Consider the following 22,304-nt stretch of genomic DNA (forward strand, 5'->3'; position numbering starts at 1 on the left):
TTCACACAGCAATGCTAATACTTAGCCTGAGATCTGAGATCGTATGGAATCTATGTGATACATAAATATATATATCTTGCATTTGTATGTGCTAGCACTGCATGTGAATTGACATGCATAGTGCTGGCAGAAAGGTAATGGCAACTCCTCGTACTGCACTAAATAAAAATGTAGTTGCCCAGGGCAGGAGATTTTCTGCAGGGCTGCTGGAGGATTAGCCTGTTACATCGTTCTTCCCAAGGAAATCAGCAAGCTGTTCACCATTTGCCCCAGTAAAAGCAGCATCATATGCGCTGACTCCCTGTTCTCCTGTAGGGTGGTGCTCTTTTCTAATGGATGCTAAAACCACATCTCAGTGTGTGGAAATGATCCCAAAAATCTCCACTGCTTCCCAAGCAGACTGGTTTTTTTCATAGTTACATAACATCTCTAATTGAAACAATAATTCTAATTGACACGAAAACTCGTATTGATATGTGCAAGGGTAAAATGTCAGATTTTAACTTCACTAACATTTCTGAAATGTATTTTTCAACGCTGCCATGTTTCTGCAGGATATTTCAGCATTCTTCTGATAGAAAATGCTCTTGTAGCAAAGAAAATAACTCTGGCTAGTTTAACTCGTAATATTCCCACAAATTCTCGAAGAAATGTGCACTTAATGAAAGAATACAGCATTTGAACAGCTTGCCTGGCTTTAAAAAAAAAAAATTCCTGCTAATAATTTGATTTTGCTGTAAGGTTGTAGGAATTGAGAATTATGCCATCTGCAATCCAGTAATACTCACTGTCAGAGAAATAGCAGATACATTTCTGCCAGGTCTTATCATAACTTGACAGACTTTGGTGGCAGGTGGATTATCTCTGGAGTATTTATGATTAAAACCACACACAGCAGTGGCAGAGAGATGACTCTGGAGGGGGTTGTGGTAACTCCTCGGTGTCATGGCAGGCTATCACTTGCCAGCAGCCAGGCTAATTTCGAACCCTGACTTTTCCTCTCCCTGCACAAGGACACGTGTTACTCAGCTTCCTCAGGTCTTTCAGCTTTTTACACTACAGACACAAGAGAAACTCCAGTGGCATGGCCTCTAATCACATCTCCGTGGCACTGATAAATTCTGGATCTCTCCTTCTCCTATAGCCTAGTAAATTCTTGGTCTTCCTGAAGCTTGTGTCATCTTAGACCACGTCTCAGCTTGTGAGTGACCCACGTGTGAAATAAATATCTCCAGAACAGTAGTGCTATTGTCTTGCAGCTGCCTTAATTGTGCCCTAATCTTGACAGCCAGTCAAGATTAAAGTGGCCAAAAAGCTGAAATAATCCTTCCGTTCTTTCTCCCCCTCTGTAGCAACAAAATCAAAGCACTGTTTGCCCGCCTGGTATTCCTAATGAACATACTTTTAATTTAATCCCCTTCTGAATCTTCATTATATTTGTATGGTGAGGTAATTTTCTCAGAATGTCTCTTTCCACCATCATTTTGTGCCTAAGAATGCTACAGGTGCAGTGTGGCTGAAGTAGATCACACTCTTGGAGGACTTCAAAATACAAGCCTTGAGCTCAAGAGGACCAATATTCTAGAGCTGCAAATTAATTACACAGCACAGCTGCCAGCTCAGGTGAACTCTGCAGATTCTCAGAGGCATCCTTCCTGGAATAAGTAATAAAAAGCAAGTGGTGATTTATCACCCCCTTCTTCATGGGAGAGCCAGTGGACAAGTTTCCAGCAGATATGGCATCTTCGTGGGTAACTTTTCATTCTCTGATCATCAACAGCAATCAGAGAACCAGTGGACATTCATCACTAGCAACCAACTACTGCGAGTGGTCTCTTAAGAGCTTCATACACAAACTATGTTCTCCTCAGTGGAAAAATCCCATTAGTGATTCTTAGTCACATAAGGTAACATAAGTATCTGACCAGTTTGATTTTGTGAGAAAAGATGCAATCATGTCACGGTGCTACAGTCTCGGATTTCCTCTCATCTCTTCAAAACTAAGGCTGCCAGGCAAAATTAGAAATGTGGCCAGTACAGCACTGTGTTAACTGAGACAGCTCTACCTAACAAAGCACCAATAACTGTGTGCATTAAGCTGATTACCAGTTCTTCCTATCAAGCCAGGCTGGATTCTGCCTTGCAAAGGATTACAAAACTAGCTTCCTTCCTACAAACAGAACATGGCTTGCTGGAAAGTAAAAAGTTTCACTTCTCAAAGGCAGGGAGAAACTCAGCTTGGACTTCCTAACACGGATTAGAGCTTCAGTGTATCCTGTAGTATAAAAAATGGCTAAGTAATGGGAATGCCACCTGCCCATGCTATCATTCCAGCAATAATCAGACTTCTATAAGTACTGCCCAGCAGTTATGGAGCCTCCTTGGATTTACTAATTCACTATATGATGCATGATCCTAATGGAGTTCCCCTGTTTCTAGGTGCTAATTTTTTCTGATGTAGTTTTCCCTTGTAGTTGTCAGAAAACCAGCCAAAAAGAACCAGGTAGCTCAAACTTCTCAAAGTGGTCCTCTATCTCTAATGTTCCACAGGGACAAGGAGGGATTGATGCCTCTTCTTGGGATTTTTCTACTGAAACTTTGATTTGAATTTATTAGCTCGCCTTATTATTTTCTTCTAAGTCACTGTGTATCAGAAAATATTCTAAGCCAGGGCTCTTTCAAGGGTCTTCAATACCACTGTGATGGTATAAAGCCTTTAATCTTCTTGCTCATATTTTGGCCTCTGTTCTTACAGCTCTTTAGGGCCAAGTCATTCTCTCTCCAAAACTTTCAGAATTTCAAGATGGGCAGCATTTTGTAGTACAGTATTGACTGTTATACATTGCCCTTAAAACACTGAAACTGGTTCTCCCAGAATGCAAATTTTATCCTCTCCTAGTTTACAAAGCGTGTTGGATTCAGCATCTGGAACGCCCCTAAACATATTCCTCCAGCAGTATTTCCTTAACTTGGTGGCGTGATCAGATATGACTCAAATGTGAGTCAGCATGTAAGTTCAGGAGATTCTGGCCCACTCCCACCTAGCTAGGTGGAGCAGTACTGGTTAACCAGAGAGCAGGACTGGCAGGAAGACACAACAGTTACCATATTCTGAGCTGTGTCCTCTAAGATTTTAAGTATCTCTCTGTTGAGTACACATGCCTTCCTTCCTGGGAACCTTCTTACCTGGGATCTTGAATCATAATGGGTACAAGCTGTGCCTTTTATTTTTGGGCTCATAGAGGCTTTAAGGATGTATATGGGTGGGCAGCAGCTCAAGCAGTGTTTCCATGTGTGCTGACACATACTAAACATGGTAAAAATAACATACATGTGGGCAGCAAAATTCTGAGGAGTTTTCCAGACATGTTTTAGGGATCTCCGTCTTTATCCTTTATGTTGACTTCTAGGACCTGCCTCTCTATTTTTTGACCTTTCCTGCTCCTTGACATCTGCTACCTTTTTAAATATGTTAACATCAAGAATAAATCTAAATAATAATAATAATAACAAAAGGAATGGCCCAATCAGCCCAGTGCATTCATCCCCATTGAGTGCCTTTACATGGAAGTATCCTGCCTCAGATGTATCTCTTGCCCCTCTTAACCTGCAGATTCCTTTTTGTATCACTCTTGGCTGTGTCTCTGGACTTGCTTGTGACTTATACTTGAGGTCTGTTTTCTCTGTGATGGAAGTTGCTCAGAACATCATCTCTTGGTTAATCTCACTGTTATTGTTGTTTCCCTTTTTGATTCAGTTACGTGCATAGTACTTGTCCCCCAAATGGCAAGAGCGAGGTAGAATAGAGCGAAGTTCCTTTGCAGGTTAGACCTTAAGCAGAGGAAGAGATGACTTCAAAAGAGTTCAGCCAAGGCTGCTTTTTGTTACATGGTGTTTCTTATCCAAAACCTCCTTCAAAGATAATAAACAGCTGAAGATTTGCTGTAGTACATTGTTCTGAGATATGCAGAAATAAAATCTTGTCTGCTTTAACTGGGCATTCAACACTGACTTTAATTCCAAGTACCTATCATCATGTTTCCATCCTTCATTCTCAGGTGCCAGGTGCTTGTCTTTGTCCTTAAATTGGCGTGCTCTCATCATTTGCAAGGTTACAGATTCTCAGAGAATCTAGCGATGGCTTTCTGCATTATCATTAGGAATGGCCAAACTTTAAAAGTTACAGTAACAGCTTCTCAGGTATCCCTGCTCAGGCCCATGTGGTGATTCTTTGGCATCCATGGAAAATGGTAGTATTTGTCTCCCCTCTCAAGCTGAGGATTGATTCTGCCCCTATATACCTAAGCACAAAATACCATAGAGTGCAAGCATATCGAGAGCCTCAACCCATTTTGCTAGTTTGTACAGGTATCACCTGCCAGCATTAATGGAAACTTTCCTCTGCTGCTTTGGAGCACTTACTGTAGGTAGAGATACACTATGTTCCATATTTGACTCCATCTTAAAACATAGGCCAGTTACTTAAGGGAATAAAAGAGGAGTAAGTCAAACTCTGCTCCATGTCTTAGTGACATGGATACTCAGAGCCTCTGGTTCCTAGTTCTCCAACGTGTTGCCAGCTTCCTCTCAGTTGAGCATCCCATATCAACAGTACTATCTTAGCTTGTTACAGTCATATCCTCTTATACAGATTTTTTACTGTTACATAACTATTTTCCTCACTTCCTGATGAAGCACTGAAAATATCAAACTGACAATTAAGTTACATTATTCCACAGTAACTTACAAGGCTTCTTCAGACAGACAGTCAGAGATACACTGCCACTGTCAGCTAGGAAGGATGGAAAATCCTGAAAGGTTCTGAAAAATTTTTTACTTCCTTCAACCAGTTTGGAGGAGCTTTGTACCTTCTACCAGGAAAGCAGTAACTTGCAGAATAAAGCTCCTGTTGTTAGAAAAGATTATTTGCAAAACTGATAGGAGGAAAGAGGGTGGTACAGAGAAAAGCACTGCTGGAAAGGAGAGATTTGCCCAGCAACACAAAATCTCTGCCTGGGCTGTAAGAAACATTCCCATGGGCAGTTCTCCCTTATTTGGCATTCAAGCCAACATTTGCCTGTATATGTGATACGAAAACACAAGCAAACGTGAAAGAGGAGGAGAAAAACAATGAAAGCTGTCCCTGCCAAACCAACGAGTTAACCCGAAAGAATATTGCATGATCAGATATAGCTTGGCTTTTTAATTCATCTTATTTGCCTATAACACCAAATTGTCTAAGCATCCAAAATACAGAGTTTATTTAGGTAATACAGTGACAGTTTTGTTAGTACAGTGCCCTTGGAGAGCAGAAGCACACTGATTTGGCACTAGAGGTGAATTTTGCCATTGGCAGAGAAGGTCCATCAGTTTCAGTTTTGGTAGCATAGTTAAAGGAAGCAATGTAAGACAGGCTTGACATGGAGCATATGGCAGAGATTGGAGTCTGGAGGGTTATACTGCCATTGCACCAAAGGATTTCTGATAACATTGCCTTTATTTAATTTTTAATTCTGCTTCTTACACGTAAGGGTATTTGCTGCCTTGAGTGTTTTTTAGAATTGCTTTCAGTATTGGAAATGCCCCCAGGAGTTGATCAAGAAGTGTCAGGAAGAGTGTTTGCAGCAACTACACTCTTCCAGGGAGGACTGGGGCTCAGCTCAGCTGAGCTTGGCCTCAAACAACGCATCCAATGGGTGCTGCAGCTTTGCTGAGGTGGGTGAAGGGTAGAGCAAGCTAACCAGCCTTACTAATCTGCTTTTCTAATCAGCTGGCAGTAGGCATTTAGGGTTGACAAGAACTGATTGCACTGGCCCAGCACATTTTCTTAGTAAGAACAATGTAATCATCCACAACTATGTGTAGGGAAATGGGAGTATATAAATAGAGAACTTTGCTTTAGCATTGGGATGTTGTGGATTTAGTTAGACTGATGCACTAGAAGCTGGCTGCTCCCTATGCAGTCATTGCTGGATCTGGGCTGAGGAACTGAATCTAGTCTTGTACCCAACTTGGCTGCGGTGATGCAAGAAACATTTTAACATTATCTATACCTCACCTGCCTGGATTCTGGGATGTCTAGCACTGAGGAAACAACAGGTCAAATTTACATGTGGTGTTAGTGGATGCAGCTCACATTGTTGAATTCAATGGGAGTTGTACCTACTTCTGCCGTGGCCAGCTTTGATCCTGGACATCCTAAGGAATGAGCCCAGCCTCTTGTGCATTACTTTCACACTCCTTTTTGCCCTTTCTGCCATTTTGTTGCTCCTGTTAGCCAAGACCTAGTTTACTAGGGCTCTTGATTGAAGACTTATTACAGCTTATTTCTGTCTGCCTTTCTTTAAAGCCAGCTGAAAATACCCAATGCTCTTCCTCTATGGTAAGACCGAAAATACAGACCACCCTCCTAGCTTCTGTGACACTCTTTCTAACACACTCCTTTATTCTCTTTCCCCTGATCACAAGTTCTCTCTCCAAGCCCAGCCTAGTTATTTGTGCATGAAGCTGCCATGTTGTGTATTGGTGTGAGTCTGGTGTTCACATGAGCTGTGAATATGCTGCACATGTGTATTTCTTGTGCATCCTGAGCTTTCCTTTGGTCAAGTTAACTGTCGTTCTGCCTTCTAATGAATCACTAAGAGAGAACACGACCTGTTCAGATTTCTTGTTAGCCATGAACTACATCACTACCAACGTGATGACTTTGCAATGAGATTTCATGTCCAATTTTACAGACTGGAAAAGGAGTGAGATTCTGAAGCTCCTCTTTGGTGAGGTGTTGCTGCTGTAACGTATGAGTTTATAGTATGTACTATAACCATGCAACGGTGCACATAAATTGTACTGCTTTGGTGTACAAGGAAGTTGCTACACTGCACCAGCAGAGCTTCAGTGACTCCATTCTGCGATTGCCACTCTGGAGTACTTTCCTCCTCTGACAAAGATGTGCCTTCAAAAGTCTGGATGGCTGCTAGGAAAGAGTAAGCAAGTCTACTCAGACACTTACACGTTAATGTGCAGCCACCTTGTTTCAAAATGGCCTCAATCTCCTGAGGCATCACTGATTAATTTTGGCTGAGTGCTTCGATGTCACTGAGTTACAGAGATCTGTGTCAGGGACAAATTTCACAGAATCACAGAATTGCAGGGTTGGAAGGTACTCAAGCGATCACTGAGTCCAACCCCCTCCTAAAGCAGTGCCCTATGATAGGTTGCACAGGTAGGGGTCCGGATGGGTCTGGAATATCTCCATAGAAGGAGACTCCACAACCTCTCTGGGCAGCCTGTTCCAGTGCTCTGTCACCCTTACCATAAAGTTCTTCTGTGTTTATTCCACGCTGCCCACTTTTTAGATCTTCTCAACCTTGGGACCTAAGGAGGGCAGGGACAGTTGTCTGCTTTCATCCCCTGTCTCCTCACAACAAGACAAAGCAGTGTCTGTCTAGACCCATGTCCTATCATGCTGCCACCCAAAGAGAATGCTGCCCAGAAGGAGCAGCAGCAGCAGTTAGGATGAGAAAAACTTTCTTTTTTTTGTCACAACCACAGCAGTCGTGATGTCCACACTACTTTGGAATTTAAACCTCAATTCTTTTTAGGTGGTACTGGAATTTAGCTCCTTAGGGAAAGTGAAAAGGAGACCATAGGGCTTCTGTAGGACTTGGGGATGTACACAACCTACAGCTAGCCCTCTGGGACTGTAGTTCTGAAGTCATTCAATGCCAAGATTTTTGATTTCTTGACAGCTATATTCCCTCCTTCACCTCAGAGCCATTCTCTCCAATTCACTGAAGCCCCCAGGCTGTTGCTCAAGTCAGAACACAGGAATGGTGAGATTTAGGGAGCAATCAGCCATTTCCATGGCACAGCCTATTCCCCCCCATCTTTTTCACCATGCTACTGTGTGGGCAGCCAGGATCAGCCTTTGCTGCAGACTGGAGGAGGCTGCCCAAAATACCCACTGGTGATTCACACAGATAGACAGACAGACTGCAGCTGTACTGCAGTTCTGAGGCACTGCAGGCACACAGCAGCAGACAGGGCTGAGAGGCAGCCAGGTGGATGAAGCCAAACACAAACCAGCATGTCCCAGGTGGGAAACAGAAGATGCTCACAGCATCTTCATCTGCACGTCTGGAGTTTTAATCCCAGAAATGCATATACGAGAGGTTTCTGTGCCTCAGGTTTTATCAGAAATAGAGACAGCTGCAGCTTTTGCTGCCCTGTGACAGGAAATCCCAAGGGTCTGTTCTCTCTTGGTTTACACAGTGGTGAGTAGTTAACAGCGAGGGTGATCTGCACTGTTTCTTCCTCCAAAATGTTGCTCTTTTGGTGTTTCGACTCCAACTTTGCAGGATAGGTGTGGACAGAACAGGGGTCTCTGAGCCCTTCATTGCAAGCCAGGTGGCAGGGTGACAGTGTTATCTCTGTATGTGACAGAAGGCTATATTCCCACAGTGCTTCTAGTGGAAACCAGGAGCTCTGCAGTCTGCGTGCAGTACTTTAGGGAGTTAATGAGCTGGGAAACATTGCATTGCTGTGCCTTGTGCTAGGCAGCAGGGCCTCTGCAGGTGAGCCTGCTGGCATCTGGGCAGTCAGAAGGAGATTGCCTTCACATGTGTGAAGTCTTAGGAATGTCAGAGTCGGTTACAGGCCCAGGGGAAAATGCTTAGGGACAAAGCAGATGCTGTGAGAAAAAAAAAAAAAAAAAAAAAAAAAAAGGGCTATTTAAAAACACTGCACGCTTGAACAGTAGCAGAGAAGCCAAAATAAAACATTAAAAAAAAAAAGGAAGAAAGCAAAAAGGCAGATCGCAGACTGTGGGAAGTACAACAGGGTCATGAGAAATGCACAAGGCCCAAATGCAGAGCAGCGAGTGCAGCTCAGCCCCAGCAGCATGGCCACAGCAGGGCCACCATTGGTACACATAGTGCCAGCATCCCGTTCTGGATCTCAGAGCAGACCTGGGACCTGCTGTTTCCCAGCAGAGCAAGTGGCACGTGACCGGTGCCTAGAGATGCTGACTGAGGGGCTCACTGGGATCAACCATCTGAGACAGGTCCATAGAAGAAGTATCTCTCTTCTCCCTTAAAATAGCACAGGAGCATTGCATCCTGGCACTGTTAGAGGGAATGTAATGAGGGGAGCATCATCAGACCCTGATCCTCAAAGTCCAGGCAAGCTGAAAGGAGATTCTGATGGCCTAGGAAGCCTCATAGATAGCCTCACCGCAATGGGAGAGAAGGCCCATCCATGGTGTGCAGGGGCACTGCAAGCCCAGGGAGCATTACCAGGATAAGGAACAGTGCAGTGAGCTCTCAGCATAGCGTGCTCTGTGGCCCAGGGCCCTTGTTTCTCTCGTGCTGTTGTAACTCCTGCCTCTGTGACAATGGCTTCCAGAACGCAGAGGAAAACTCTCGCATCTCAATCACCTTCTTCCGACTCTTCCGTGTGATGCGTCTTGTGAAGCTCCTGAGCCGAGGGGAGGGCATCCGGACACTGCTTTGGACCTTCATCAAATCCTTCCAGGTATCCCTTCACTTGTTTCTATAGGTCATAGCCCTTCTGTTTTTCTCCCCTTGGCTGCCGAACAGGATGAGTTTCACCCCCACTGCCTAAGCCAAAGAATGCTCAGCAGAGCAGCACACACAGGCAGCATGCAGCACAAAGGAGCCTCAGGCAAAAGGAGATCACAGTGGATGGCTGCCTGGGTATGAGTTTCATCTTTAAAGCATGAGTAATTGCTTGAGACCCTCCTGAACCTCCTTGATGGTTCTCTTCAACTCAATTACTGTCTGAAACCGTTTTTTTTTTTCTTTCTTTCTTTCTTTCTTTCTTTTTTTTTTCCCCCAATTTTGGCTGTATTTTATAACTTGTTTTAAGTGGAACTCACAGGGGAAGGCAAGGGTCTCAATTAAATTTCCCTTGAGCCTTGTTTTGAAAATTCCAGTGAATATTAGGGGTGTGGGCCCCATGCTTTCATCCAGAAAGAATTTCACCTTTTCAGCCCTAAACCTTTGGCCTTGGTAACAGTGACAAGTTATTGGATCACTGATGCTTTCACCCTGTAGACAGGTGCATTTCAGTGGTAGGTGAAGTACCAGAGGAGAGAGTGGAGGCAGAGGAGACCAGACAGGTTAAGAATTGTCACCCCTGGTGGTGAAACAAACACCAAGAGAGAGCTTATTGCTAGAAAAAAAGCTTCCAACACAGACTCTAATCTAGCATAGAAAAACATTTGTCAAAGATTAAGCAAGTTCCTGCCTTTTGTGAGTGCTTGATAAGGAGGTAGTGGGCCAGCACAACCTGTCTGATAGTTGGGACGAAGCTGGAGAAAGCATCAGGTTATTACTTGAGCTACTCCAGTGGGAGCCATTTTGTCTGCATGCACAGGAATGAGGTTCCCTTGGCACCACTCAGTGTCCCTGATGGATGGAACAGTCACACTTTTGCAGTTCCTGGTCCCCTGCCCCTTGCCTCCAAGCTCCTCCAGCTTGCTCTTACCCTGAGCTCAGTGTGCCAGGGCTCTCGGCTGGAGAGGATGACGTGGATGGGAAAGGGAGTGCCTGGTGCTTCAGTGACCTTCAGACCTCTGTGACTGGAGAGTCACTTTTAGACAGGGTTGAAGGGTGATGGGAGAAAGTATCAGGGGAGGTATCTTCCATAGCAGGGGAAAAAAAAAAAAAAAAAAAAAAAAAAAAAAGAAAAAAAACCCAAAACACCCACTGAGCAAGTTTCTTTCTCCTTTAAAGCCCTTAGCTGTTTATAACATAGTATTCTCTGCTTGGAGCTCCTCCTCTTGCAACTACTTTATAGCTAAGAATAGGCCCAGTGCAGAGCTCCCAGCTCAGCCACTCCCACCGCCACAATCTGGGATCCCTGCAGATTTTGTCTGGCATAAGCTCTTCCCCGTGTCCCCACATGCTTCCAGGAAGTGTTGTTGTTCACACAGGGCAGCCTCAAAAGCAGCGAACTCATGCAAGAGTTCAGATCCCATCATGACCACGGTGCACACTGGGCGTATGATGCCTTATATATATATAGCCCAGGACACTGGTCAGAGGAGAGCCTGGTGGGAAAATGCGCAGCGGGGTTTCCGCAGGAGAGAGAGCAGCAGAGAGCAGGCTGGTGGGTGGGAGGAGTAGGAAGCGAGAGGGGTGCTGAGGGCAAGGCGAGGCCGTGGGAAGCAGAAGGACAAAGTGGTAAATGCAGGGAAAGACAGAGCTGGAGGAGGACAGAGCCAGGGGAGGGGAATATGGGAGACGGGGAATTCCCATGGGGAGTAATGGGCAGAGATGAGTGGGAAGGTGCGTCAGTGGGCTGAGCAGAAGAACATGGAAAAAGGTTAAGGGCCAGGTGGGAAGACGTTCTTCCAAGCCCCATGTGAAAGATGGGACTGATAAGGTTACGCCCATCTGGACACTGACAGACATTTTTCAAAGGTTTAACTTACAGCTATTTTAATATTCAGTTCTCTTTGAGATTACTTTTGCAGGTCTTCATCAAATCCCGATGGCAGTCAGTGAAAATTCCTCAGTTTTTCCTGTAGGATTGAATCCTACTGAATTGAAGCATAAACTTGAAATGTATAAATAATTTCATGTTAAAAAATAATAATAAGAAGAATGTTGTAGATCCGTAAAATGAGGTGTTCAAAATCCTGACCAGGAGCTGTACTGACATTTTAGGATAAATACTACTGCCTGTTGCCTTTGAAGTGAGGTCTGGAAATCTCTGGCCTGAGAACTATATATTTCAAAAGCAACAGGGTAGAAAGTGCCTTCTCAACGACCCAAGACTGTGAGGGCCTGAGCTGTGTTCTGATTCCTGCTAGCATGGAGGAAACCAAGAGCACTCAACACTTTGCTGATTGCATAGGCCCCTTCCTTATGAGGCAGCTCTGTGTATCAGGGCTCTGCATTTTCTCATCAGCAGCAGATCACTGACACATAGGGCATGGCAGACACCGTCACAGACACCTAACACCGAGCCAGGAACAAAGCTCTGGCTGCCTTAGGTACTTAGGATGGGATCGGCCATTGAAAGAGAGACCTTAAAGTTGGGTCTGGGCAGCTGTTGCATTTTTTATTTCACCAGACTGGGTCCTGAAAATAAATAAATAAATAAAAACAGAGGACATTGCCATTCGGAACAGAAGGATAGCAGTTACAGTAGTTTTCTCCTGCCTGTAGGCAGCTGTGTGGGCTGTTTGTGCCCTGACTTCCCCCACTCAGCCAAGGGCAGGACTGGCTCAAATGGGGCAGAGCTGCAGCGTCCCAGAGAGGGAGCAGAGTCAGAGCCCGGCTGGGCTGGGAGGGAACAAGGGTGGCAAGTGTGGGCCTGTGTCGGCATCTAGTGGCCACCTGGTGAGTTACAGCCTCTGCCCGGTTTTCCCAAGCCTGTGCCGCAGAGCCCTTCCAGGATGCCAGGCACGGTGGAGACACGTCTCTTTCTTTCTCATTTCTAGGCTCTCCCCTATGTGGCTCTTCTAATAGTGATGTTGTTCTTCATCTACGCCGTGATCGGGATGCAGGTAGGTCATGCTAATGAGCTCAACTGCATCTTTCTCCTCCTCTTAGAGGTGTGAGGACTGACCTGTAAGGTCACTAGGTCAACATGTAGTTGTAGAGGCTTGCATGAATGTTTTCCCCAAGCAAGGTAAGAAGGCAGCTAACCTTGATTGGAAAGCATTGTCTGCATGTGCACTTCCAAAAGAAGTAAGTAAACCCACTCTAGCAAAACCAAAAAAATGACCCATTTAATGATAAAACACAGTATAAAATCAATAAAAGAAATGTGCCAGCCCTCCGCACCACACTCCCAAAGGAATACCCAGAAACTCTGGCAAAGGTGAATTACTGCCTTGCTCATTGGCTCAAAAGAGTTGTTTCAGTGGGCTCGTGGCCATGCTGCTCTGAGCAAACCCCATTTTTCTCTCCCATCACTTTCATGCTGGCCTGATTCTACTGGCTCATAAAGAGCAGCTTTTGATTTACACCCTTGAAGGCAAATATGGGATCAGAACCAATGTGCCGACTCTGTGTTTGTGCCAGTTCTTCAGGAAGCTGCATCAATACAATATCCTATTCAGCTTGCAAAATGAACTTGGAACCAGACTGAGCATTCATCTGTGCAAGGAACTGATGTTGCATGCAGACCATTGAAGACAGCATGTGATAGAGGCATGGTCTGTGACAGTCCCAGCCTCATTTGCTGTGCTTCTTTTCAAACTAAGCTTCACTTTCCACTTCTGTGTTAATCAAAGATCTCAGACAAGTCGGCCATCTGGGACCAGAGACCATAGCATAAAAAGGCAAGGCATAATTATTTCCAGAGGTCTTTAACCACAACAGGCTTCTTGGTTTCACAATGCAGACAGAAGTTGTAACAAAATTCATCTCACCTTTCTGACCTTATTTTAATTTGTTTCCTGTTACTATAATCACATCTTTTCATAGGCTCCATCCACCAGTATGAAAAATAAAACCAATCTTACCTTGAATTATCATAGGTTATCTTAATTGCCCCCAGTAATTACAGCTGTCATTTAATATACTGGGCTCATACTTTAAATGTGCCTTTAATGCCTAACTAGCTCAAATGGACAAGATCTTTACAGGATTACCTGTGCTAAACAGAAAATCACTTGAGAGTATTACACTATGCTATGTAGCTACATAAAGCATTAGAAATGGCTTCCCTGCACCTACCCAGATGGGGGCTTATGATGATCATGGCACTGCCAGGGCTAGATAGATTATTCTGTAATTGTATTCTCTCTTTTGTCAGTTACTTCTAAGTTGTCTGTTTAATCACTGGCAAACATTCATGCCTCTGTTTTAATCATCTCAGCATCCTGAAGATCATACATTTCTCTTTCACATTATCTAGATTACTGGATCGCTTTCTGTCCCCCTACCTTTCAATAGAAAAGAAAGTTCCTCTCTTTTGCCCTCTTTCCTTTTAGCCTGCTGACCTGCTACCATCATTTTTTGTCATAATGGCATTTCAGACATTTCATGTGCTGTTCTCTTGGACCCTCTGACAGGTAGAGTTCTCTCACACTCAGGGATCCATAGTAGGGAGAATCCTTTTCCACTCCACTGAGCAGCTTCCTTAAAGCCTGCAGGCACCAGATCTGAAGAAAATGTAAGAATTCCCCACCTAAACAAGATCTACCACGTTATCTCAGCTATTCACCTGGCTAGGAGTGTAACAACATTCAAGCCTTGCTATTTGATGTGGACAAGTGGAAAAATACAAATTGATGATGGCAGAGGCAGCCACTGCTATAATGGTGCGGGAGGCACAGGCTGTGGGAGAGGAACCTCTACATGCAGCTCTTCACAGTTGACCCATGCAAAGCTGCCATGGAAGCAGGTGCTGGTGCATCATGTGTGAGGGAAGCTGCTGGGAAGAGAGGAAAAATCAAGCTTCCAGCATGGGAGGTTCCCTTGCCTACGCTTGCCTGAAACAAAAAATACGGGCTGCTTCAGCTCAAAATGCCTCTGAGCATTTAAGCTGTTGTGCTCCTCCTCAGCACAGCTGGGGCTGTCACTGCCACCCACGGCATAGGGACAGCCGGGGCTGTTCCAGGCCTGCACATCCACCAAGATCCGCTGCAGAAAGGCTGCCATGAGCAGGCCCTCCTCCCTTCTGGTATGGCCCTTCTGTCATTGTCCTTGCACATCTCAGGATGTTAATTATCAGTGACATGTGCTTGAAAAGGAGCTCCACGTTCTCTCAGGGCTGCCCTGTTCCTGCTGCTCATCTTGGCTATGAGATTGCAGCTCTCAGCCCTCGAGGCCTCTGCCTTGCTGCTATCAATGGGCAGTAGTCCTGGCCGACAGTGCTGTGCAGACCTTGTTGCCAAGCAGGATTTGTCAGGTTCTTGGTCCCAGTTCCCACAGGTATAAAAGTGTCAGACTTTCTCAAAGAAGCCTAGAACTGCCCTGCACCAGGGACTTGGCATCTGGCAGTGGGCTCCTAAAAACTGCACCAAGTGTTGCAGGCTTCATGCTATGGCTGAACGAATGAACTGGTACAGTGATGGTTGGCTGGGCATGGGAGGAAGCTGTCAGCCATCCTTTATGGCTCTAAGGAAAGGGCTGTCAGATCACCGTTACAATTTGGAGCAGCTCAGGTGCAGTGCATGGAGAGCCCCAAGAAGTTTGAAATAGCAAGCAGAGTTTTTTCTTCTGCGCTGACTTGAACTGTTACCATCATCACTTTGTACCTGAGAGCAAGTTCCCTGCAAGGGCTGTAATTCTTCAGTTGCCTTCTCTGCATAAGCATTACTGCTGCAGACCACCTAAAACAGCACACAAGACACTGGTCTGCTTCATTTCTGTCTCAAAGAGCCACTGCTTTCATTTACATCATGAGGCTTTTAAGCTAGATCTTCCCTGTCATACACCTCGCATGTGTACCTCTGTTAGGCTTTCCCATTGCTCCATTCCCTTTTTCTCTGGAAAAATCCAGTCCTCATCTTCACACTGCTGCATTCTGAAGGGTCCTGAGACATCTCCTGGTGACAAGCATGGTTTACCATGAGGGCAGGCATTTAGATAATTTCCAGACTCAACATACTTTACACTGTTTGGGGAAGATGCAAAGCACTTCACAGACTTGGAACTTCAAGGAACTTCCCATATGAGTGCCAGTTTACAGAAAGCCACATATCACCTATTCACAGTATATAAAATAAGGAAGTATATCTTGTTTAATATGAGTGCTATTCTGCTATTTAAGTACAAGCACGAGAAACAATAGCAAATATGAAAGACCAGTGAAAATGTTTGAGAGAAGGGCAGATTCTGTTAAATGTCATGTTTCCAGAGTGAGGGGGAGGCCCAGAGCTGCAGGTAACAGGAGGTTTGGGGGTTTTACAAAGCTAACCTTAAAAGACCTTTGCTTTCTGCCAGGTATTTGGTAAAATTGCGCTGAACGATACCACAGAAATCAACCGCAACAACAACTTCCAGACCTTCCCCCAGGCGGTGCTGCTGCTTTTCAGGTGGGTGTCTGACAGCTCTGGATTGTGTCAGTCCAGGAGTGTGATTTCTCTGCTCTTGGGCACAGTTTATCTCCTTCCAACACGTCATGCTCACAAGGTGAGTAGAAACATGTTGTCCCTTGGCGGGAGAACCTAGGAGCTGTGCCAGATGAAATGACTGCTCTGCTAAGCCTCGTGCCCTGCCACCTGCCACTGGTCAGCACTCAGTGCCCAGGGAGGGAAGCAGCTCCTCCTGCTCAAAAGAATGGCAGACAGCTGTTCAGTTCTCTCACACCATAATACTTATCATAAACTCCTCCTTCTTTCAAATCAAGCCAATATGACTCCAGCTTGTTCTTCTAGCAGGCAAAGGGGCATGCTTTGGCGTGCTGTGTTTGCACATCATCTGCTCCAGCTGTGGCCAGGTGTGCTAGGCCCAGGGAGGGGTGTTGAAGGTGGGGAGAGGAGGATGGGGAGTTGGTGTAAATGCAACTCTGTCTTTGTTTTCATGGAAGTTTTTCATGTAATACATAGCCGCTGTCACATATATCTCAGCAAAATGTAAAATCCCAGACATCGGCCTCACCTGCTTGTAGTTGACTTTGGGAGAGCAGGAGAAGGTTGCTAATGTGCAGGTCCCTCCCATATCAAGGGTCACTGCTGTCTTCCCTTACTCTTTGCTGTACCCAGGTGTGCCACCGGTGAGGCCTGGCAGGAAATCATGCTGGCGTGTCTCCCAGACAAGAAGTGCGACCCAGAGTCAGAGCCGGCCAACTCCACTGAAGCTGACCACTCCTGTGGCAGCAGCTTCGCTGTCTTCTACTTCATAAGCTTCTACATGCTCTGTGCCTTCCTGGTGAGTTGGCCAAAGCACTTGTAACTTACCCCAATCAAACTGACCACTGCCTCTCCGAGCTTCGGTGCTGCACAGAAGAAGGATGGCTTCAAAGATGGGAAAATTCCTCGTGGGGTCTTTCCCAGTAGCACTCTTGCCATGACAATTCCTCCTTGGGTTCTGCAGGTTCCACCTCTCCCTGCAGCCTGGGGGATGCTCTGCTTGCACCCCAACTCTTTGTGCACAGGAGCCCTCTTCCCTCTACCCCTGTATGAGAAAACCAAATTAGCATGTTGTGGGCTGTGCTGAGGCTAGCAACGCCTCAGCCACACTTCCCACCTTCCCTCCTACCTTCCTTCTGGCTGCCGAGCAGGTTTTTTCTCCCCTGCCAGCAGCAATGACTGTGAGAATACACATACCCCACTTGCATCTGCTCCGTGTTGACAATATGGCATTGCTCAGAGTGACAGCACATGTTCTGCAGCGCGCATCAGTGCGCAAAACTCTCCCAGTGAACAGCAGCAAGATTTTCAAAATGTTGGTCTGGAGCCAAGAGAAAGGAATTTTATCTCAGCCTCACAACCCATAGAGGATAAATTCTAGATTCTCTACCACTACCCCTAGTGGGCAAAGACACAGGTAAACAAAAAGCCCTCACTGCACGCCCTACAGCACACTTGGGCCTCATCCATCTGCTTGCTGAATGCTGACCAGCTGAGGACTGTCCTGGGTATCTTCCCGTTTAAAATGTGGGGCTTACATGCAGGAACAGAGAGAAACCACCCCAAATGACCTCCTAGATTTACAAGTCCAAAGCTGGACTTTGAATTGAGAATGTGGAAAAGTCTACCTGTTACCTATCTCATACACCAAGTCATCTTTGTTCTTGTTTGCAGATCATCAATCTTTTTGTAGCTGTTATAATGGATAACTTCGATTACCTGACACGGGACTGGTCCATTTTAGGACCTCACCACCTAGATGAGTTTAAAAGGATCTGGGCAGAGTATGACCCTGAAGCCAAGTAAGTAACCCAGCCTGGATAGCAGAGCTCTTCAGGAGAACAGGCCCGTTGTTTCCTGTTCTCCAGACACAGTGCAGTAAGTGCAACATCCCTTCCTCAGGAACCCCTTTTTTCTGCAAGAATCTTAAAACAGATCCCTCCTTAAGGTATTGCTGGTAAATCCACAGGCCAGCGATGCAGTGACACACACAAAAATCTATGCATCTGAGCTGTGCCATCACCTGGCAGGACATTGCTTTGCTTTCAGTCAAGGGGAGAAACAGACTGCTGAGTGAGGGGATACTAGAAAACTTCAGAGAAGGTTTGAGAGTTGTTTTACTGTTGTATGTGTTTGGGATATTGAATCCAAGCTATGGCAGTTCTATTTGACTTTCTACTCACAGAAGAACTGCTGTGCTCAAATCTCCACTTTGTCATGTGTCATATAGGTCCATCAAAACTGGTAGCTCCACATGACTGCGTTACATGATCTGCAGGGTTGTATCAGCAGACTTGCAGGGATTTAAAGTTACACACGAACAGCTCACACAAGAGCTTAACTGACATTCAGTATTACATGCTCTGCTTGACACATGCTTAGGCTTAAAGTGCATTTAGATCCCCGTTGCATAACAATGTAGTTGACAATTGTAATTGCAAAGTCCCTTCCATAATGCAAAATCCATGGAAAGAGATCTTAGCATGAATGAAAAGCAGGTCTCTTCAGTTCTGGATGTGGAGACATAGTGTCAAGATTAATCTGGGCTCAAGCTCTGCAATATGTGAGGCCATGTCACATTATCAGAGTGATACTTAAATTGAAACACCTCTTCCCATCCAGGGTAACTGTCCAAAGAGAATTTCAATATTGTAAGGGAGCAAGCACAGCATTCTAATAAATATGCTGTTAGCTTACAAAACAGATGCTACTATTTGTGTTTGTTTGAAGGCAAGATTGCAGCAGCTGAAGCCATATAACAGATAATCCCTCACCAAATAATATTCTGTTCATCACAGTCTATATGTGTGTTCTTTTTAACTCTTCTCCCTCAATGTCCCATGGTTGAACCTCCCCCCCCCACCTCCCTGAGAGAATTCTTCTTTTGAAATACCATTTACAAAACTTAAATCCAACTGCTGCTGTCTCAGTTGAGGCACTTAAGGACTTTGTTTTGCACTGGCCCCAGTGATAGCCCAAGGCATAAACAAGCATCAAAAGACAGTGGCTCATGGTATGGGAGGGAAAGCTCAAGAAAAAAAAGAGACCCTCTGCACCTCTGCAACTGCTGTAGCCTTACAGCCAGGAGGCAAATAAGCAGTCATATATCTAGAGCGGGTCAGTGGTGTGGGGAGAACACCAGACTACTTATGCACTAGGGAACTACAGCTTTCAAAGCACTGAAGTGAATTCTTACAAGTACTGACTTACATATCACTGGCATCTGTGTGCTCTGTATTGATGGGAGTTTTGAGAGTATTGGGCAAATCCTGAGGAATGCACTGAATACAAGAGGCCTGAAATAACACCTTCAGCTGTGTCCAGGTTAGAGTGGGTGGCAGGCCTGGAAAGATCTTGGTGGTACTTCTGGCAGCATCTACATGGGGTTCAGCGAATCATCTGTGGTAAGGATGTGACTCTCAATATGCTTTCTTCCTTAGGGGACGGATCAAGCACTTGGACGTGGTGACATTGCTCCGGCGGATTCAGCCTCCACTGGGCTTCGGGAAGCTTTGCCCTCACCGAGTGGCTTGCAAAGTAAGGCACACGGCAGCTTGGAGAAGGCTGGGAGTCACATGCAGTTGTGGTATCAAACACACATGCCAAGGGCAGACTTTCTGTCTCACTCGTTCCTTTGGTTGTGTGACTCCAGATATGGAAAAGATTCTCTCTAGTGAATATTGACGTGTTTATACAAAGGGCAAGGCATATATACAGAAATACCATTGCATGAAAGTGGCTTTAGAGCTCAAACAAAATCAACCTCTTAAAGCATGAAGAGCTCAAACCAAGTCCCTAGTGTTACCTCTTGTCCCAAGGCAGAAGCATGGAGGATCTGGTAAAGGCTACATCTTGCCTCAGATATATGTTCTTGGTCTCTATGAAGTTCATCCTGCAGCTGCAACGGTATTCAGCACCCAGTCTCTGTCCTACATGGCCTTACCATACCACAAAGTGGGCATAGCCCTGTTTTTCATCTTTCAGGTTCCGTTAATCCCATTTGTTCTTGCCTGTCACCTATGTCAGTGAAGGCTTCTAACCTTCTGTTTACATACACTTCCACTGGGCATATATTTAGTGCAGATGAGCCTGTAAGTGCCTCATGGGGTATGAAAATTCAAGTTTGCTCAAATGCCTACTGGCCGCTGGGGAAACAAAGGGTAGAAATTGATAGCCACATTGAAGAAAACAGTATCCAGCAGTGGGAGAGAGATCCAGGGCAAACTCTGAACATAGCTGGGACAAAAGCTGTGTATGACACATACTCCTATGATGATATAACCAAACTCACAGGCCATGGATGCTCAGTTGAGAGGGGTGGCAGACCTGGAGGGTATCATAAGTATGTAAGGAAGAGCAATTCAGTCCATGTCAAAATATGATTGTTCTCTTTCTCCTTATTCCACAGCGCCTTGTCTCCATGAATATGCCACTGAACAGCGATGGAACTGTCATGTTCAATGCCACTCTCTTTGCACTGGTCAGAACTGCACTGAGGATCAAGACGGAAGGTAACAAGCTTGCTGAGCACAAGGGTAGCTGAGCGATGTACACACCAAAGTGTGCTAAGCTGGAATACAACAACATTTTATGTAAAATGAGCCCAGTTGTTAATATGCACTACTGGGTAGAAAAAATCAGTGTGAAGATGTTTGAAGGAATAATGCCTTCTAAGAAATGTTTCTATCTCAATATTATCTAGAAAGCTAGTGCTTCTATTAACATGAGTTAACATGACATTGCAGTGATAGTGCTGCTGTAGGCCGAAGGTCAGATGGGAAGCAAACAAACTGTTAAGATATTTTCTTGGACCAGCTGGGGAAAGCAGGCAAAATCTGGGCTCAGCTTGTCCTCTTCATTGCACTCTTATCACCTTCTATAATGAAAGATACTGGTCCTGAGTCAAAACCTGGCTTGATAGATTAATTAGGTATTCTAAAAGAGCATGTGGTTCTGTCATTCACAGCTAGTCCTTGTCTCAGGAGTAGCTATGTTACATTTCAGGCACAGGAGAGCACACACACACACACACACAAAAAAAAATAAAATAAAAAAAAAATAAAAATAAAGCCTGTAGGATTAAAAAAAATGATAGTGAGGCTTTGAATCTTGTGCTAAGCAATAGTAGGCTGTAGCCAAAGAGGCTCTCCTGAGGAAAAAGCAAACTGGTTTTATGAAAAAGAGGCCCAAAGAAAGACATGAATTTTTTGTCTGTCTTAGCCTTAGACTCTCAGGGTCATCATCAGTGAACTCCTGGGAAACCATCTAACTGCTTGCTTTTTCCTTTGCAGGATCCTGTAAGTGGTTAGGGCAGGAGTCTGGAATTCAACCTCCTGAGTCATATTTCTGCCTTTGATGCTTTCCAGCTGTTTCATCCTCACCAATGTTATTTAATGTTCATGTCTTCACTGCATCATATTAAGAGAGCTGCTGGCATGCACAGGCTTAGTGAAGCACACTGAGGAGGAGGAGCCTTAGCGTTTGGAGAGTAGGAAGAAAAGTTGGAGGAACAGCACCTTTGGAAAGAAAATACAGTAGTTTAGTCCCTTGTAGTTTATACTTGCAGCAGGGGATTCTGGCTGATGGCAAGCTGAACACAAATCAGCAGCGTGCCCTGGCAGCCAAAAAGGCAAACTGTACCCTGGGATACACCAGGCCCAGCACTGGCACTGGGCAAGGGAAGAGAGCAGATCCACGGGGAGTGGAGGGGCATCACTGAGCTCTGCAGTGTGTGACAGCGACAGGGCTCGAGGGAACGGCATGGAGCTGTGTCAGGGGAGGGCAGCTGGGGGTCAGGGACAGAGGGTGGTGGGCATGGAACGGGCTGCCCAGGGCAGTGGGCATGGCCCCAGGCTGCTGGAATCTGAGGAGTGTTTGGACACTGCTCTCAGCAGAATGGTTTGGATTTTGGGTGGTGCTGTGTGGAGCCAGGAACTGGAATCAGTGACCCTTGTGGGTCCCCTCCAACTCAGGATCTTCTATAATGTTACAATTCTATGAGGAAACTACTGGAAAGGGCCACAAGGAGGCTTAGATCTTCACACTTCTAGCCGAATCTTCACCAACAATTATTTGTATTCTTCAAGGAGAAGTTAGTTTCCCATTAACAGACCTCTATTGTCATTATATTTAACCTTCACAGGATCTCAGAATTTTGAAGTACTGGATGAGATTTTTGCTTTTCAGAACAAAGTAGTGTTGTGGTTCTCTTGTTTCTGGCTTACAGAGATAGTAACACGGTCACCTTCAC

General features: G+C 45.2%; 1 protein-coding gene across 19 annotated transcripts in view; it reads left to right on the forward strand.

The window, feature by feature from the left end:
• The window catches only part of CACNA1C (calcium voltage-gated channel subunit alpha1 C), a 476,152-nt gene that overhangs the window by 434,185 nt on the left and 19,663 nt on the right, over nt 1-22,304 (forward strand). For all 19 annotated transcript variants that reach the window (XM_042889407.1, XM_042889395.1, XM_042889394.1 and 16 more), the window contains 8 exons: nt 6,350-6,382; nt 9,403-9,531; nt 12,470-12,535; nt 15,927-16,018; nt 16,688-16,853; nt 17,729-17,856; nt 19,495-19,591; nt 20,463-20,565. In XM_042889407.1, the coding sequence (XP_042745341.1) occupies nt 6,350-6,382; nt 9,403-9,531; nt 12,470-12,535; nt 15,927-16,018; nt 16,688-16,853; nt 17,729-17,856; nt 19,495-19,591; nt 20,463-20,565 (814 nt within the window). The remainder of the gene's footprint in view (nt 1-6,349; nt 6,383-9,402; nt 9,532-12,469; nt 12,536-15,926; nt 16,019-16,687; nt 16,854-17,728; nt 17,857-19,494; nt 19,592-20,462; nt 20,566-22,304) is intronic.

The sequence above is a fragment of the Lagopus leucura genome, unplaced genomic scaffold (assembly GCF_019238085.1).
Source record: "Lagopus leucura isolate 7727_CA_CO unplaced genomic scaffold, USGS_WTPT01 Super-Scaffold_100159, whole genome shotgun sequence".
Classification (NCBI taxonomy): Eukaryota; Metazoa; Chordata; class Aves; order Galliformes; family Phasianidae; genus Lagopus; species Lagopus leucura.